This window comes from Ictalurus furcatus, chromosome 18, assembly GCF_023375685.1.
Source record: "Ictalurus furcatus strain D&B chromosome 18, Billie_1.0, whole genome shotgun sequence".
In the NCBI taxonomy this organism is placed as follows: Eukaryota; Metazoa; Chordata; class Actinopteri; order Siluriformes; family Ictaluridae; genus Ictalurus; species Ictalurus furcatus.
The window spans coordinates 180,434-200,678 of record NC_071272.1 but is presented as its reverse complement, the minus strand read 5'-3'; the positions used below and the strand labels follow the sequence as shown (position 1 = coordinate 200,678).

Below are 20,245 nucleotides of genomic sequence, written 5' to 3'. Positions count from 1 at the left end.
AGACATGTGATTCCTCACAATGATAAATAAATAAACAATAATATATTTTTTTTTTACTAATTTACAACACCTTAAGGTTTTTAACACTTTTTTTAATGTTTAAATATACAAAACATGCTGAAAATGCTCAGATGTGCCAATCTCCTGCTCCAGTTGTATGCTAACGTGGATATCAGCATGGTTCATTAAACAGCGACCCTGAATGATTCCAGTACAGCGTTTAAAGGATCCCAGAGAGCTGAGCCATTGTAGGAAACCCTAGCCTTTCCGGGAAATGATATGTAATTTTGTAGAACTGTAGAGGGAGCTCTTGAGTCGGTTTAATTTGAGGACTTTTCTGTAAACATGTCAGTAATTACCCAGCCAGCATGTCCACATAAGTCCCAAATGGGCTTGAAACTGGGGTCTATGTGGGCAGCTAAGCTGGGCCCAACCTTCCTTTCTCTGTAGTTTTCATGGTGTCCTCACATGGGCTAATGATGGGGTCCAGATAGGCCAGATGTAAGGCTGTTGTATTATGGACCAGCAACAAGGGTACATAGAGCACCCTGGCATGGGCTGTAGTGGGCACTGTCTGAGTGTTGTATGGGCTGCGTGGGTTACTTTATTTTACAGCAGCTGCTTTTAACTAAGAAAACATTACACAGAAGGATCCATAATACAGTTAACTTTTTACATTTTATAAATGAACAGCAAAGAACAGGCAGATCAACAACAATGATAAAAGATCAATAATACACAAATGTATACACCACAGGGTTTTTCCTCCCTCCAACATTTTTTGTTAGGGAGTAATTCTTGTGGATGTTAACAACAGTGATAACAAATAGAGAAAAGATATAACAATGTAGCCTATTTTACAACTAATGAAATTGCTAACCTTGCTAACTTACATAGATATTCATGTACTGAATTAAGTTATGCTAGCCAGTGAAGCTAGTTAGTTGAGGTTACATAAACATACCTCAACAGAACTAAGCTTAGTATCTAACAGGGCTTGGTAGCTAAACAAAGTTAGGCTGTGTTCGCATGTAATGTCTTTTTCTGATCAAAACCGCAGATCAAAGCGTTTTTTTCATATAAAATAAAATGCTGTTGCAAAATGCAGTTGAGCAGATCCCAAAAGAAGCTCAGTTCATTTTTGAAAATATGGTCTACTCCATAGGATTATTATGCAAATCAGGCGTTGTTTGCTTCAAAAAAGTTGTGTGAAAACAGCCTTAGGTCGCTAAGGATGTTGGACTACAAATGTATCATTAGAATATTTTACAGGCCTGCAAAGCTAGGAAAGTGAAGAGTTCAAAAGAGGGTTGTGATATTTGCAGTTGAAATAAATGTTGAAATAAATCAAGAAATTCTTTGTCTGTCCTTTGGTTGATTTTTCAAAATAATTACATATGTATTACATATGTATGTATCTTTATTCTTCCTATGTGTACAAGTTAAGGTAATCCACATATATTTGTATAATCTGTTTTGATAGATTTTTTTTGCTTTTGTGTTTTTGTGAAAAAAACTTTTATGATTGTTTTATAACTTTTATAAAACTATATAATGGACAGGTATGGAACATGAAATATCACAAATGTTTCTGAACGTGTTTTATTTTACATGTAAAACATGTTGCATTCCATTCTTCTTGCATTCTTGTTACGTTCTTCAGTGTATTTCTGTTTGCTCTAAATGCCATTCGTGTGTCTATGGCGGTGGTGGGATGGTTGCTTTTTGTCTCCTCCGCCTTCTCTAGGCCCCACCTATTGTTTGTGTCACATTCTGGCTTGCCACTGGATGATCACATCTTGTCCACGCCTGCTCCGGCCTTGTGCAATAGGATTGGTTGGCTGCACGTTTCCGGAGGTGTACTTAAGGCGCGTCAGTCTCCATCCCATGGCAGATCATTGCCATTGCTTTGTGTTTGAGGAGTTCTTTACGTATGTGGATTTCACATGTGTATGACCTTCTGCCTGTTTGTGACTTTATTTATGCTCTTTGTTATCTAACACACATTAATATTCACCTTTGCAAATAGTGCACTGGTAATAGTGGTTAGTAGGAAGTCAGCGCCATTAATGTTGGTTCGTTTTTCTCCTGGTTTTGGGTTAGCTAGGGAGAGAGGGAAGAAAATGTATTTTTGTTAGTTAGTTAGTTTCTTTTTGTGCAGTTAGAGGGAAATTTTGCTTATTATTTGGTTTCTGACTTTAAACCTATATATATATATATATATATATATATATATATATATATATATATATATATATATAGGTTCATATATCTATATCATATATATATATATATATATGATATAGATATATATGATATATATATATCATATAGATATATGATATATATATATCATATAGATATATGATATATATATATCATATATATATATATATATATATATATATATATATATATATGAATGAACTTTTCCACTTCAGTTTAACCTCCTCCACTACACAGCACACAAACGATGAAGATGGTTACAAGTTTGTGAAAAAGGGTTACAAGCCTATGTACATGGAAATAAAAAGTAAGTGAAACTCACCATCGAATCCTATTTGTTTGGAAATTCCTTGCCACAACAACTCCCTCTTATCAACATTCTTGTAGTCGTTGTGGCGTTTTTAAGCTCTCGCTGTTCAGACATCAAAGACACCAGCAGCTTCAACTTGCTACTTGCTTGCATCTTCATTTTCAGCTTCTTCTTCTTTGTGTTGCTCTCCAGGTGAACCAATGAACCAGTGTTTAATAAACAGTTTGAACTGTTCTCCGGTCAGTTTTATAATGTAGGTTTATAAAACTGAAATGATTCAATAGTGTTTGGACTGATCCCTGCTCGGTGCTTGCCTCAGGATGCCTTGTTAATCATCTGACATGAAATCCCACCAAATATCCTGATAAAAATATAAAAAAGACATGGCCAGATGCTGTGGGTTATTATGTAGGTGAGAGAGAATTTGGAAAGTTTTGCATTTATTAAACCTCATTTTTCTTGGCCAAAATAACCTATAGTTATTCACAATAAGGAGCCTACAGGTTACAAAACCCAGCTCATGTAGTTGTCAGACAGATGTTAAAAACTCAACACATTATTAAAAAAAAAAAAAACAAACATTTTTAAATGGCTCTTACAATGATGTGGACAGGCACACTTCACCCAGGATTCAAACCCAAGGCAGCAGCATGCCATTTGAAAACACCATCGACTCCCCCACACACTTCCTTGTTTGACACAAACATGTGGGTTATAATTCGTTAATGCTTATCTGAATCGTTGTCAAAGTTGTTTCATAGCAACACCTGCAACTGACCACTAGGTGTCACCGTGGAGACGGGTGTCGGATTGTTTCGAAGCCTCGAGACAATATGGCACATTTGCTTGACCTGTTTCAGTGTTCCACGAAGCCTCGCTCTGCACACCACTGGTGGACACGGGCGCAGTCGTTTTATATCGTCTCTTTTAAAACCTCCAGATTTTTTCAAGATGAACTGCAGAAATTTAGCAGAACGCCATATTTTAATCCACAAACTAATCAACTTCCCACTGCCGCAGCCTGCTGTACTTCCTGTATATCTTGATTGACAGATGCCTCGTCCAATCAGCGGTCAGTATTTCATTCGCAAACTATAGGCCTACCTACCTTTTCCGTTTTGTCTGTTTTGTTCATTTGTTTTGAGATTTGTTATTTTGTTGGCAGATTTATTGAGAATCTATGGAATATTGTCAAGAGGAAAATGAGAGACACCAGACCCAACAATACAGGCAAATTGAAGGTCGCTATCAAAGTAAGGTGTTCCAGAACACCTCAGCAGTGCCACAGGCTGATTCCCTCCATGCCACGCCGCACTGATGCAGTAATTTTGATGCAAAAGCAGCCCTGACCAAGTACTGAGTGCATACATTAACATACTTTTCAGGAGGTTATATTTATAATATAATACATTTCTGTATTATAAATGGTTTATTCTAATATTTTGAGATACTGGATTTTTCATTTCATTTCCATGAGCTGTAAGCCGTAATCATCAATATTAAAAAAGGCTTGAAATACTTCACTTTATGTTTAATGAATCTAGAATATATGAAAGTTCCACCTTTTGAATTAAATTATGGAAAAAAATGAACTTTTCCACGTTTTTTTTAAAGATGCACCTGTAATAAAAAATGAAGTCAGCTGATAACCAGGTTATCCCCTCAATGGATCCCATCAATGGAGTCCTGACCTTAACCCCATTGAAAGTATTTGGGATGTGCTGGAGAATACTTTACGGAGTGGTTCGACTCTTCTGTTCTCAATACAAGATCTTGGTCAAGAAATAATGCAACTCTGGATGGAAATAAATGTTGTGACATTGCATAAGGTTGTCAAAACAATGTCATGATGAATGTGTGCCGTAATAAAAGTTAACGGCGGTGCAATGAAATATTATAGTGTGACTTTTTTATTTGGGCAGGCAGTATATACACCATATGTACACCACCTCAGTGTAAGTGGTGATCCAAAAGAAATTTCCAAAAAGCATTGGCATTGATTCAACCTTATACATTATTTGAATTATAAAACTGTTTTAATATAAATGTTTTTTTTTTTTGTTCTCCAAGGGTTCTGCAAAGAACCATTTTTTGGTGAAAATGTACTATTGGCCAAGTACAGAACCCCAGGGTTCTATATAAAAATCCAAGCAACCACAAGGAACCTCTTTTTTTTTTAAAGAGTGCACTTAAAACAAGAATAGGCTATATATGTTTCCTTATTTTGTAATCAAATAATATTGATAGGTCTTTCAATTCTTGTTTTTTTAACAGGTTAAGCAGTGAGGTTGATTTCAGCCAGGCCGGGCAGTAGCATTCATCAGTCGCCATTTTAACAACAGGTTATCGGTAAATGTGTTTATATTGTAATGTATAGATTGTTGTATTGTTTCAGCATTAAAATATATATAAAAAAAATCGTTTAATTCAAATGTTTATTAATGTAATTATACAAAACTACTAGCAAGAAAGTGGTAAGGTGTGCAGACCTTTCCTGACAAAAACTAGCATATAGGGAGGATTTAACTTGATGAATTAACACTGTTGTTCTCACATAATCGTGATATTCACTGCCTGAATTACTTGCCTGAAAACAACCTCGTCTAAACCTTACAAATGAATCAATATTGCCTATTGTCTTAATCATCGATTTTTTTTATATTAACCCAATGTCAAATATTCACTTGAAAGTGCACATTTCGAGGTCTCCCTTTCAACCTTCCCCTATCAACGTAACAGTAGACTACTGCCACTGGTGAGAGCCCCAGCCTTACTTTATTGTCCCGTATAATCTCACAGTTAGCAGCTAGGACTTGTAATACAGTCGGCATGCTGCTGAGACCGAGCTCTCAATGACGCAATGTTCGCCTTCGCTCTAATGGCAGGCTCCCTCTGGATCATACTAGGTAAGTTAAATATCTGAATTGGAAATGGGTGTAACGGTGTATTGGATGACGACCTTGGGTTAACCGTATATTCACAAGGTTAGAAACCATGTTCATTTTAGTAATGACAGACGCGAAGTAATACTGCAGCAATTCATTCCATACTAGATATTAGCAATCTGAAATCTATTATTTCGCGAGCTTTGGAGTTGGAACATTGCGGAAGGACACAATAAGAGCAACTGCGTTACTTGGAAAGGTTGAGACGCATAGGATATGCGGCGATGCGGTGAGGCCATAAATAATACAGAATAACGTTACGCAAATGTATGGATGGAAATGAAATCGATAAAAATCATTCACACATTAGTTCATATATAGTTAGAGTAGATATTAGGGAGACGTCCACTAAAGCTTTTAATATAGTGCGGCTTATTGTAAGGCCCGTGTAAAGCGGCATAGGATAACATGCGTACAGCGCTGTAGGCTATAGCCTATCTGACCGCCATTCATTTATTCTCACATGATGAAAGGTTACGACTTGATAGAATCCATGCCCATGTGCTGTGAATTGTGAATTGTGGAATACAACATACGACACTCGTGTGGAGCTGCCGTTTATATCGCGAACCTGTGAGGTTGGGTCTGATTTGACGGGAGCTGTCCACACTATGGTTCTGAAAAACCCACACCACAATGCAACCTCGTCGTTAGGAGCCGTTTGAGCAACCGGTTTCGATGATCGTAATTTGAAAATTTTCGAGTGTTAGGTCTTATTCACACACACACACACACACACACACACACACACACACACACACACACACACATTCTCTATCTGGTACTCAGAGGTGGGTAGAGAAGCCAAAATTTTACTCAGGTATAAGTAAAACTACTTATAAAAATAATTACTCAAGTAACAGTAAAAGTAATAATGTTAATAATTACTAAAAAAATTATCCAATAAGAAGACTACTTAAGGCTGATTGGCATGTCCAAAGTGTCCGTCGTGTATGAATGGGTGTGTGAGTGTGTATGTGATTGTGCCCTGATGGATTGGCACCCTGTCCAGGGTGTACCCTGCCTTGTGCCCGATGCTCCCTGGGATAGCCTCCAGGTTTCCCTGTGACCCTGAAAAGGATAAGTAGTATAGAAGATGGATGGATGGATGGATGGAAGACTACTTATGTATCAAGTTACTAGTTACTTCGGATCTGATTAAAATGATGGGACAATCCGGAATCTCTCCTTGAAAGTCTGTATGTTCTAAAACATGGGTTCAAGATGAAGCAGCATGTCCCAGTCCTGTGACTAACACAGAACCTGTCATTTTCAACACAAAATCTCTCACACACCCCAAAAAAACAAACATTTACTCAAGTAAATGTAACGAAGTAAATGTAACACATTACTACCCACCTCTGATGGTACTTCACTCTATCAATTATGCAACAAGCCAGGTAGAACTAGAGACAGAGAACTTGACCCATCCTTAATAATTAAGTGGTTGAAACCCTGTAATTTATCTGGCAGGGTATTGTACTTTAGTTTGAATTGTTTAGACACAAAAATAAGGATTAAGCTTTAATCTAGATTAAATCAAGGTTTATCTAATAATTCTGTTGCACCAAACTTTAAACCTTATTTGAAATAAGCAGGCTTACATTTAACCATCACTTTAATCCTGGATTTAATTTCACAATAAACCTGGATTAACTATAATCTTGTTGCTCCATCACTTAAAACTCAGATTTTAAATTTTTGTATTTTATTTTTTTCATTTTCTCAGCCTGTATTGTTTATGTGTATGAGCGGTTAATAACGGCAGTTGAATTTTTTATTCATTCAAAGTTTAAAGTTCATGATCCCTTTGTAGTCACGCAAGTGGAAGTGAAAGAGTTACATTGTTGCTGTTTAGTTACACTGGAGAATTCATATATTTCCACGTTTATGAAATCCACGTGCACTGCCGCAATGTTGTCAATGGCGAATCCATCATGATGGAGAAAATTAATCGTAGATGGAGGTTTTAATCGCAGGTTAGAATTCTAATCCCTGATTTGTTAATCTGTGTTTAAAATTAAGTTGCAACACAACTCGATTTAAAATAAAACCCAGATCAATAAATCCTAGATTAGCTCTAAACTGTGCTTAATTTAATCCTTATTGGTGCAACCCACCCTAAGTGTTAAAGTATCTGTATTCTGCAGAGGGCAGAATCTGCACAAAGTCACCATGCCCAGTGCTTGATTGCTCATGGTCCCACCACAATTGCTTGTAGACTCATTCAAAGAAACCTGGTAAAATTGATCAGTATTCTAGAACTGTAAACAAGCATGTGAATCTTGTAAGGGTTTATGTGGCATGAAAAAAAAATTCTATGGGAAAGTTTTCTATATTTGTGAACATTTTAGGAACTGTTTTAACAGTTTCAAGCCAATGGTTTACAAATTAACAAATTAATGACTCATCAAATAATTTCTAGTAAGTCTAGGGTGGAGTGATAAATTGCCCTTACTTCAAATGTTGTTCCACTATTGTTCTGTTTGTTTACATATCTGATATCTGAGTATGTTAATGAAAGTGCAATCTTGATGTGCTTTGTAAGGTAAGACCAGTATATCATATAGCCAAGGATAGAGAGAGCAGAACAGATTATAGTGGGGGAGGGGGATGAGAACCGTATCTGCTGAGTGTGGTGTGATACGGTGGCCAGCAAGGCTGGGTTAATTTTGCGTTTGGTGTTATCCCTCTTTCCGCCACTCAGCACTCCTTATCAGCTTTAATCTTTCAAAGATAGCAGGTTGTCATAGGTTTGCTAAATGAAAGGCACATATGCGTACACTCCATCTGTCTCCAGTTCTGTAAGTAATTGCTGTTTAAATCATAAATGTAATTGTTTGCATCTTGATGCAGGTTTCTACAGTGATTAATGGAACAGTGTGTGCTTTCAGATGTTAGCATGTAATTATGAAAAAAAAATGTTGCAGTAATACTGAAGACGTTTGCTTAGAAGCTGAATTTTACTATTTGAAAGAGACTGTTGTTAGAGTACAGATCTGTATGAGCAAATCAGTATATTCCTATAGAATGTATAAATCTGCATGCTGTGACAAAGAGAATAGACACTAGACTACAACAAAAATTTACTCATATGACTCGGCAGTCTCATCTAGTAGGCAATAATCACCAAGGTAGAACAGCCTAATTGCTGATGACACATTGCAGATGGAGAGAGTGGGTGGGTCAGAGGTAGAACTGCAACAAAGTCATATTTTTAGAACTGACTAGTCTTTTTTTCATAATTGACTGATTAAATTTTTTTTTCAATTGCAATAACTAATTTTAAATAATGTACAATAAATAAATAGCAAAAAAAAAAGATTCAGATGGATCTATATATCTAAATACTAAATCAATATCCTACACATAGATACTGCCTTTTCATTAATCTTACCACGTAAAAAACAGGCTCAACCTGACAGGCCTTGTTAAACAATTAAGCAATGATTTCACATACAGTATGTTTGCTTTGCATATGGTTGCTCACAAAAGTTTTCAGGTATTGCTATCTTTGACTGCTGTTTCGTTGTCAACGTTTGATGATCTGTATGATATGCTGTTTTTCTATAGTGTTACACATGTGTATCTGTACTGAGATTCCAAGGGGTATTTTTACTCTCATGCAAATGATCAGAAATAAAGATCACAGGGCAAAAAGAAAGTATTCACACAGCTAGCGAACGCACTATTTAGTAAAGCTTGTTGTGACACTTATCGTGGTTAGAGAATGAGGAAGTGGGAGACATTCTTGGAGTCACTCAAAATGGCTTTATTTGCAACTTTACTTTTGCTTTTCAGCATTTTTAATTATAAACACACATATCTCTGTGCTGGTTGGCCCTCTGTCTCAATCTCACTCTGGCTTCTACGGGAGGCAAATGAAAGCACAAAGAGACACAAACAAATCAACTTTCACTAATTACATGCAGGTGAGAATTATCACGTGCTACCTGCTGGTTTAAACTACCTCCCCTCCGTCCACAGAACCAACCATGCCTCTGCTGCCACATACCCTCACCGCCCAACTCAGGCCGGGGAGCCATCCAGCTTTTAGCCCCTCCCCCTGAAAGTGATGACAGCCCACTCTCTATCACTATCAGCTTCTGGCTGATGTATAGCATGGGCCTCTCCTTTCTCTCCACCATCTGGCACAAAACGGCCCCCAGCCCTGTGTCCAATGTGTCAGTCTGCAGAACAAAAAGGAGAGAAAAGTCAGGTGAATATAACAGCAGGCCCCCGCACAAAACTGCTTTTACCTGGCAGAAAGCCCGCTCACATGGCTCCATCCAGTGGAATGGATCTGATGCCCCTTTTTAGTGAAGTCAGTCAGTGGGCTGGTAATGTCCAAAAAATTAGGTACAAACTATCTATAGTAGCCAGCCAGCCTCAGGAACTGCTTCACCCCCTTTAAGGTCTTGGGACTTGGGCAGGCCGCAGTCACTGCTATCTTATCCAAACCTGTCCATGACCCAAGTGGAACCCCAGATATTGCACTTCCACCCACCCAGATGCACACTTCTTTGAGTTCATTGTGAGTCCCACCCATCTCAAGGATCTCAGAACAACTCTCAGGTGTTGCAAATGCTGCTGCCAATTATTACTATAAATGATTATGTCATCAAAGTACACAGTGGCATGTGCATTGTGCTGGTGGAGGATTCTGTCCATGTGTCATTCAAATGGTGCTGGGGTGACAAACTGGTGTAACCCAAATGGAGTGGATAAGGATGTTTTTTCATGAGATACTGGGAATCTGCCAATATCCCTTAGTTAAATCCAGTGTCAAATAAAAGCTTGCCATGCGTAACTGATGGAGCATTGTTGTCTCTAATTTTCCAAAAAGTTAAACACAGCTAAGTTATATCATCAAGTACTTACATCAGTTTGAGGATGACAAAAACACAGTGAGCCTGAGTAGGAAATAGCAAGGGTTTATTGCTGCTCACCACATGATATCTGCACAGAGGGACGTCCCAGAGTGATCTGAAAGTCCCCTGAAACGGGGCTCCCTTTTTATACAGTTGAAACACCCCTGGTTTGCCTAAAGTACCATTCCATCTGATGTCTGGGAGATGTCCTCTCTGGGTTTTTTTAGATTCTTTCCAATCCGCTTATTTTTGCCTCAGACTTCTCGAGACCTGTTGAGTTTGCACTTTTAGGTGCTTTGATTTTTAAAACCAATTTCTGCTTTTTATGGCGTGTCTGAGCTGATTCTGAGTGAGGACATTTATCACCTGTGTGCTTTTTCTCTTTTATCATGGGTAAGTGTATGCTTTTTCTGCATTGTTATTAGAATATGTACAGTATGATTTAGTAAAATAATCACTAGCCATTACTTTGTTATTCTGATTACTTGGGCATCAAGACCACCACTGTCTCACTGTGGGACTCCCATGTCGTGCATACCCTTGAGTTTATCATGAACCACATTTTTCTTGTGTTCATGGAGCCAGTATGGGCCGCTGCATACAACCATACCTGGAGAGTCTCTATGTGGTATTCTATGGAGTCAGTGCTACTGAGTAGAGGCAAAAATACATCAGAAAATTCTGCCTCCTGCAACCTGGCAACCTGTGCTCTCTGGGATGATGAGCGGTGGTCCCCACAGGGTACTGGGGTCAATTGGGCTGCACTTTTTAGACTTACCTTCAGTCCCAGCTCTTCCCTATTAGGAGCCACTATTGCCAAAGTTCTCCACCTTCCTAAGAAAGGTGTTCCTCTGACCATGGAGAAGCCTCTTCTGGGTTTTTTGGGGTTTTGTGGGGAGGGGGCTCAATAGGATAGATAGGAGAATCTTGTGACTGACAGTAAGGTAGAGAGAAAACTGCACAGCATGTTCAAGAATCTTAGGAAGAATAGTTATACCAGATGTCTGACGTATCTAGAGGGGGTTCTTCAGGACTGGAATTACCCTTGCTGTCTTGAAGGCATTCAGTACATGGAGAGAAGTTATGGAATCATTTACGATGAAAGAGATGAAGGGTAGGAAGCCTTGTGAGATGGTCTGGAGCATTCTGGAAGGGAGGGATTCCAGTGAACAGGTGGTTTGCTAGACTATATAATCTGCAGGATCACTTCTGTAGAACTTAAGGAAAGTGTTAAAGAAAGAGGAGGGGAAGGCTGCACATGTGGTGTAAGAAAAAGAAGGGTCAAAATAAAGTATACATAGTAATGTTCTGGAGTGATCCAGGTCTCACAGATGAAGTCAGCTTTCTGACTGAGACTGGCAGTTCCAGAGTCCACCTGCCACCACTGTTTGGAACTAAGACAACAGTGGAGGCTAGATGAAAGTAGCTTAACTAGTAAGAAGTCCAGTCTGGAGTGAGATCAAGCCAAGGACAATAAAAATCAACCCATTACATGCCTCATCAGTGTGGCTAGTCAGTTCAAAACTAGCATGATTCCTCAGGAAAACTGCTAACCTTTTATTGTCTGGGATGTATCAGTCACATTGCTCTTTCCATTCTGACCTGTATTTTCACTGTCCCCTTGTGATCTGCTCTCCATTCCACATAGCATAATTGTGCTAGGTTAAGACATCCAGAATGAAATGTATGTCTAGGTCCTGTAGGCCTATTTCAATGTTTTTTTTGCTTCTCTTTCTTTCCCTCTCCTCTCAGAGCTGAGCACTACGCTGATTGAGAGGATGCAGGTGCAGGAGCTGGTGATTAGCCTGTGGCTAGCTAAATTGGAAAAGCTGTTTCATCTGATCTGTTCAACGCCCACCGCTGCACTGTTTGGGCTTGGTGCTCTGACTGCCATGTTGGCCTACTGGCTGGCAACACGCCCGCGTGCCCTCATGCCCCCATGTGACCTTCGCCACCAGTCTGAAGAAGTTGAGGTATTTATACTTGATTATAAAACCCTATTCGTACAGGCTTAATTTAAATAGGGACTTAGGTAAACCCACAATTTCCTGGGGTTTCCTACTTTTATTTCCAGTTGGATTAGCCATGTCAGTGTTTCTCCCTCCTCCCCTGAGAAAATTGCAGATCAAATTACCTATTATTCTACATACACCACTCTGCAGTGTTCTATTAATTAAGGCCCATCCTACGATTAGTGGACAACCCGCTCTACCACCGGAGCCACAGCCACCCAATGTAAATTCAAACCATAAATTTACATAAAACACCATATGACCATGTGTGACACAAACATCTTGACACTGGTAAAGCTGTTTCAAACCAGTAACCATGGGTGGTAAAAACTATCCGAGCTGCGGTGAATGCGCGCATAGCCACGTACAATGCAGGGCTCATATTGGGGGATATGAGTGAGTACAAAGCGGCGTGCTACATTCTCCAATGCACAGTGAAAGCCACTAAACTCTGGTATGGGGAACAGGTGGAGTCTCATTTCTAGCTCAATGACAGTGCCTTCGGACACAAATCCAATGCCACGGTGAGAGCTGGCTCTTAGGCTCAGGTGGTAGAGCGGATTGTCCAGTAATTGTAGGGTTGGCGGTCCAATTCACGGCCCACATGCCGAAGTGTCCTTGAGCAAGACACCGAACCCCAAGTTGTTCCCGATGGCAGGCTAGCCTTTGCATGTGAGTGTGTATGTGAAAGGGTAATGAGAAACAGTGTAAAACGCTTTGTAGACCACTAAAGTTAAAAAGCACTATATAAGTGCAGACCATTTACTCTTCTTTGGCCAATGAGTTAAATACTTTCTATGAAAGCTTTGAGGCTAACCGTGCTAGCACTGGGCAGTGGTGGCTTAGCGGTTAAGGGTCTGGGTTACTGATCAGAAGGTTGGGGGTTCAAGCCCCAGCACTGCCAAGCTGCCACTGTTGGGCCCTTGAGCAAGGCCCTTAACCCTCTCTGCTCCAGGGGGTGCTGTATCATGGCTGACCCTGCACTCTGACCCCAACTTCCTAACATGTTGGGGTATGAGAAGAAAAGAATTTAACTGTGCTCTAATGTATATGTGATTAATAAAGACTCATTAATCATTAACTAGTGCATTAGAAGCAGCTCTGTTAGCGATAAGTGCGTGTTCACCCCTCAGAGGACGCGGTGTGAAGGGCTCTGAAATGTGTGAACATCAGAAAAGCGGCCGACCCTGAAGGCATTTCCGGCCATGTACTGAGATCTTGTGCTGATCAGCTAGCTGGTTTGTTCACTTCCATCTTCAATGAGTGTCCCACCTGCTTCAAAAAAATCTGTTGTTATTCCTATGCAAAAAGAAAAAAAGCCCTCTTGTAGTCTTAACATTGCTTATCATTAAGGTTTTTGAGAGGCTTTTCAAAAACTCCATCTGCTCCTCCATCCCTGACACCATAGACCACTCCAGTTTGCCTAGTGCTCCAATTAGGCCTACTGAGGATGTGATTTCTCACATCCTTCACACTGCTCTCACCCACACGGACAACAAAGGGAACTATGTGAGGCTGCTGTTTATAGACTACAGCTCACTCTTCAATACCATAGTCCCAACACATGCTAGCCTCCAAGCTCAGTGACCTCAGCCTTAATTATCCCCTCTGTGATCCCTAAAGGATCACAGCTAGAGAATTGAACATTTTTGCTTAAGGATGTAACCTGAGTTTTTATGTGCTAAATCACAGTATGGGTTTGGTTGTATGAAAAATGCTAACCATGCTAATTCTTCCGACCTTTCAGAGCCCAATAATCTCTTTCTTCAGATGTAGAACAGGGATTGGATGACTTTGTCACTTCTTTAATTGACAAGGGTGCAATTGCTCCTGTGAAACTAGTGCAGTGAACAGCTCACTTCTTGCGGTTCAAAAATCCAACCTTTCCTGGTGTCCTGTAAAAGACTTAAGGGGAGTAAATTCTCCTGAACATCTATCTCCTCAAATTGTTCCAAATCCCTCTAATATTTTGTTAAAAATGCCCCCTAACTCCATCTTTTTCTCTGTAATCTATTTGTCAAATGCATTTTCAGTATTCCTGTGCACAAGGACAGCCAATATTGGTTTGCTTTTACATTTAAGAACAAACACAATCAGTGGTGTGTTATACAGGGTTTCTGTAATTCTCTAACTTTTTTCTCTCATGAGCTACAGAGAAACTAGGAATCATTTCAGCCAACAGGTGGCAGCACTCTCATGAATTATATAGATGATTTCCTCCTTTGCTCTGAGATTAGGGAACAATGTGAATTGGACACTAAAGTGCATCAAAGTGAGTCAGAGATTTTCTAGCGTTCTCTTTTACTTACACACACACACACACACACAGCTCCGTGCTGGTGTTTCTCTCTCTCGCTCGAGGCACGTGTCTCTCTCCCTCTTATCCTTGCCTCATCTCACTGCAACACAGAACAATCATTAAGAGAATTCCCCACAGGTGTGCATTCCTTACCACTCACCTTCTCTGGCTCTGCCCTCCATTCACAAACCGGCGCTCTCACACGCCAACGCCTCCACACTCTGTAAATTGGCAGACAAAATATTTTTGTAGACTTCTGAATTCATTCTACTGCTACCATCATGAGTACATGAGTACATACATCATCAATAAAGATTAGGGAGCCCATTCCAGAAGCATGCAAATCCAAGCCATGACACTACCTCCACTGCGCTTGACCAATGAGCTCGTATTTTTGGATTATGAGCACATTCTTTCTTTCTCCACACTTTGGTGTTTCCATCACTTTTGTAGAGGTTAATCTTGGTTCCAGATCCTTTGTGGCTCATCTGTATATTTCTTCATGAATTCCAATCTGGCCTTCCGGTTCTTACTGCTGATGAGTGGTTTGGGTTTTTCTTCACTGCTCTCACAATGTTACTGTCATCAACAGCTCTTGTTTTCCCTGGCTGACCTGTTTGATGTCTGGTTTAGTACACTAGTGGTAATTTTATTTTTCAGGACATTCCGTTGTATTGACTATTCCCAATGCTTGTGCAATGGCTCTGATCAATTTTCCCTCTTTTCTCAGTTGAGGGTTGCTTTTCTCCCATAGACAGCTGTCTGGTCTTCATGTTTTCAGGTTTATCATTTTTAACAACAAATGCAGTCTCCACAGGCAAAGCTTCCCCAAGACCCTGTTTACACTAGTGTGCTTTTGTTTTAAAACAGTGTTTTAAACTGGACATGCACATACAAGTGTAAACAGGAAGTTGGTTGCTAGTCACCGGCAGGCACAACAAACCGGGATTCCATGTAGGGCTTACGCCATTTTGCACTCAGGTCTACATCAGTGAGCAGTGGATAAGTTCAGCAAACTTCATGTGAAAACTGTGATGAATTTCCAGGTTACACAGCTGCACTATTTGACCATGTAGTGCAGTTATAGAAGGGATTTATCCACTAGGCACTCTCCATTGTCACCCAGATTGAGTCTGCTTCCTCATATCATCTCAGGCAGATTTGCCTTGCCACTGTTCTCTCTGGCTTGCTCATTAGGGACAAATTCATCCATTTAAATTTTATATCCTGTATGTATTTATTTCTGTAAAGCTGCTTTGTGACAAGGTCCATTGTTGAAAGTGCTATACAAATACAATTGAATTGAAATGTATTTTTGGGTGTATAATGTCCAAAATGTGTTTCAGTCATTATGTATTAACAAAAGGTCATTTAAAAAAATGCATTTTGTACAACTTTGTTTCTGTTTCAGGGAGGTGGCCATAAATCAATGTTGGTTGACAATCCCAACCTGTTCACACGCTACTATGAAGACACCAAAACCTTATATGAGGCGTTCCAGAGGGGACTGCGTATAACTGGTGTGTACAATATTTAGACTCTTTTGATTGTAGAATTCCGTAGATCAGTGGTAAGTACAGTAAATCACTTAAAGGAGAACAAGGTATGTTTGAAAGCACATTTTATATTATAAGCAATATTTTTCTGTTATATATTTCAAGTAATTTATGGTGATACCAATTTGAACTCCGATAAATTAAATGTCATTAATAGTCAATGGATGGGACAGAAAATTTTTAAATGGTGTTAAATTCCAGTTCACAGAATTCTATTAAAGAAGAGTATTCTTCCCAATTTCCCTTCTTATTTGAATGTGTGCTTCAAGAAGTTGGACGCAGAATCCGAAGCTGACATGACTCTGTGACGAACACATATTTTTACCCCAGACTGTTTTTTCATAAACTTGACTCTCTCATTCTGGAAATTATCTGGAGTAAAAAAAAGAACCCTGAGACTATGTAGACAGCTTCTACAAAAATCCCAAAGAATTGGGGGACATGGCTTGGCCCAATTTTAGATTTTATTATTGGGCAGCCAATTTTAGGATTATACAGTATTGGCTGCAGTATTGTTCCCATTCGGTATCCCTGGCTTGGTTAGATGCAAAGCTATATTTTCTAGACTGGCATCTCTTATTGCCTTGGTAAATTCCCCTATTAAAACCCCTCTGTCTGCTTATACAAAAATTATATAATAGTTAAAATGACTTTGAGAATATGGAATTAATTTCGACACTGCTTTGGATTGCAAGTGTACTCTCCCTCAGCACCAATAGTTACAAATCCTTTTTTTTTTTTTACTTCACTGGCAGACTGTGCATGTAGACCTGCTAATATAGCTGCTGAGTGAGTGATGGTAAATTTGACATCATTTTCTCTTCTGACTGCCATAATCCATCTCTCTATATTTTTTTCCTCTCATGGAAAAGAAATACTGGATTATTTTTTCTTTCACTGTTGGAGCAAATGGTAATGCAAAAGGATATTTGCTCTGGTCTCCCATACACCTCTATAGAAGTTTACCCTGCTACAGTTTACTTAAACACAGAAATAGATGTATATGCATGAACACAATCCATTATATCTGCTGTATCATTTACATTTATTCACTTAGCAGACGCTTTTATCCAAAGCAACTTACAAATGAGAAAGATACAAGCAAAATCATGTATCATGTAGCATGACTGAAGTGACGTGCGGGTCTTAAAATATTTTGGAAATGTCTTGAATATGGTATTAACAAGTATTCAGTTTGAAGTGCTGAAACCTGCAGATACCCTGATAAAGATTAAGAGGTGCAAACATGCCATACTATCAAGCAGAACTGTTGGTAATTTGATTTAGTAATTTGTTTGACATAACTCAGGTGTGTCCTGTTGTCTCCTCAGGTAATGGACCGTGCTTAGGTTCTCGTCTCCCCAATCAACCATACAAATGGCTTTCTTATCGAGAGGTAAGTGTGGAAAAGGTACAGCTAAAATCAGGGCTGCAGCAACCCACTTAGGTTAGCCTAGGCTAAATTTATTCTTTCAAATTTTAACTTATTTAATCTTTACCTTTTAATTAAATTCAAAATTAGAAATTTTTACATTTACAGTGCAGTACCTACATTGTTGGTACATTTTTGGTGCTACCTGTATAAGCAGATCCATTTCCCCTACACAGAGTATTCTATATCTTGGTGTGTGAAAGCATCAAGCAGAAAGACCATCAAAGATGTGCAGATATGATGAAAACTATATATTACTTTGGGCTTTACATACAACAGTAGTGGAGAAATTCCCCAATAACAGTGTGTGATATGTGCAAAAATACTCACACATAAATGCCTAGTTCAGCCATGAAACTGTGACCGCATGCTGACTGGCTCCCTCAACACCGTGTAACTGCCTATCAGCCGTGCCTCTCCATTTATGTAACCCTTTATTATCCCAACTCAAGGTGCGTTCACACATACAGAAACTCGCAGTAACAAAGCGACCGGAGACCATTCATTTTCAGTGAGAGCTGGAGACTTCCAGTCACATGAGCACCAGCAACCATTGGCGACTCGATGTGGGCGTGTCCAGCAACTTTGAAAGTTGAGAAAAGTTTAACTTTATGCAAATTTGGAGCGACTTGGTACAGCGACATGTGAAAAACTTTGCCCCCTTAATCTTAAAATCTGGTTGTGCCACCTTTAGCAGCAATACAGTAACTGCAACCAAATGCTTCAGATAACTGGAGATCAGTCTTTCACTTACAACCCCAATTCCAAAAAAGTTGGGATACTGTGTAGAATGAAAATAAATGTCGTATAGTAAATATCACCCAAAGAATCAACAGTATTCCACATACAGAGAAGTAAAATATTTGAAGAGGAAAAATGGGGAGGGTGGGAGTGATGTTCTTCTTCTTCATTGTTTATGGCAGTTCGCAAACCAGTTTATGGTGTATAATCCGCCACCTACTGGGATGGAGTGTGGAGCATTTTTAGATTTCTTTGTTCTGATTGGTCAGGGAGTTTCTTCTCTCTCTCTCTGGGTGTGTGTGTGTGTGTGGGGGGGGGGGGGTTCATATTTTTGGGTGGAAAACTTGTATGTGTATGGTAATCATATTGGGTTTAATGTACACGTGTATGTGGAAACTGTACTATAATTATTAATTATTAACCTAGATATAATATTCTTGCTGACCTTATTATTTAATCATATTTATGTCTATGTGTATGTTAGCACAACAGATTGGAGTTATTTATGTGTAGGAACAGACCTATCATTATTCATCTTTAACCTTGATAAGTTTGTTTGATGATGAGCTTTAACATACACCTATCACGATACGTTTGATTGACCGTTTTGACCTACCATTCCTCTCTCTATTACTGATTACATACTACTTATTATTACGTATGTAATTTAAGGGATTTTCACATTTTCTGATAGCAGTGGTGTCCATGCATGTGTTATGTTTATTTTAGTTTATTTGACAGATACATTTATCTAATGCAACATACATGAGCCATAATACAGTCAAAACATACAGATAACTAAACAGTTGAAGGTTAAGGGTTTTCCTGGGATTTCATGGGAACCACCACACTTTCAGTGTGCTCTACTGACAATTATAGATTTGGTATTACTTGCAATTCTTTTATTACTGACTTTTATTTGTGTCACTTGCACAGGTTACGACTCGGGCAGAGCACCTGGGCTCAGGCTTACTGTCTCAGGGATGCCAGACCAATTCCAAGCAGTTTATTGGAGTGTTTGCCCAGAACAGGCCAGAGGTGAGAGGTCAAAGGGCAACAAGAGAACAACACAGTTTTACAGTGTTTTCTGCATTTGTTAAGCACATTTATTGAACCTATGCCCATTCCTCTCTCTCTCTCTTTATCACTTTCCTTGTGTTGTTAGTGGATAATCTCAGAGCTGGCTTGTTACACATACTCCATGGTGGTGGTACCACTTTATGACACACTGGGTACTGATGCAGTTCAATACATAATCAACACTGGTAAGACTGGCTATTATTGTTATGTCTGTTATTGCTTAAATAATGAAATTGCACTCTAATAATAGAAACAGGAATATACTCATCAGAAAAGCGTCATTGTTAAGCAAGTTTAGAAGTAATAACTTGATTGATAATTAAATAATTAAGTCCATAATAATCTTTTTTGTATACACGTTTGTAGCTGATGATAATGGGTAAATATTATTTTCTAATGGGCAATGATGCTTTGATATACTCCTACATGTAGTAAGAGCTTAAATATTCTTCTTTTGTTTGTCATTATTGTAGCAGAAATATCTACAGTGATCTGTGATAAACCTGAAAAGGCCAAGCTGCTTCTAGATAATGTAGAGAGACGGAAGACGCTGACCCTGAAGACGGTTATCCTCATGGACCCATTCGATGTAGAACTTGTGGAGCAGGGCAAAAAGTGTGGTGTTCACATCCAGGCCCTGAACGATGTTGAGGTATAGAAGGATTTGCCAAATCAAATAAAGAGTTTAGACATAATAATAGAGGAATTATATAATCCTCCATTATTTCATCTGGAAAACACAATATTCTTCTTAACCAAGGTTGTTCTTACAA

The 20,245-nt window shown here is 39.1% G+C and overlaps 1 protein-coding gene across 4 annotated transcripts in view; it reads left to right on the top strand.

The window, feature by feature from the left end:
• The first annotated feature begins 5,210 nt into the window (after nt 1–5,210).
• Nucleotides 5,211–20,245, top strand: part of acsl6 (acyl-CoA synthetase long chain family member 6) — a 34,093-nt gene continuing 19,058 nt past the window's right edge. The window contains exons 1-7 of one of the 4 annotated variants that reach the window (XM_053648876.1): nt 5,211–5,442; nt 12,105–12,325; nt 16,075–16,183; nt 17,551–17,615; nt 19,329–19,430; nt 19,558–19,657; nt 19,946–20,124. In XM_053648876.1, coding sequence (XP_053504851.1) covers nt 5,397–5,442; nt 12,105–12,325; nt 16,075–16,183; nt 17,551–17,615; nt 19,329–19,430; nt 19,558–19,657; nt 19,946–20,124 — 822 coding nt within the window. In that variant the 5' untranslated portion in view covers nt 5,211–5,396. Of the gene's footprint in view, nt 5,443–5,469; nt 5,521–7,939; nt 8,286–9,391; nt 9,414–12,104; nt 12,326–16,074; nt 16,184–17,550; nt 17,616–19,328; nt 19,431–19,557; nt 19,658–19,945; nt 20,125–20,245 lie in introns of those variants that run through there. The other 3 variants (XM_053648879.1, XM_053648877.1, XM_053648880.1) reach the window with 3 other exon arrangements.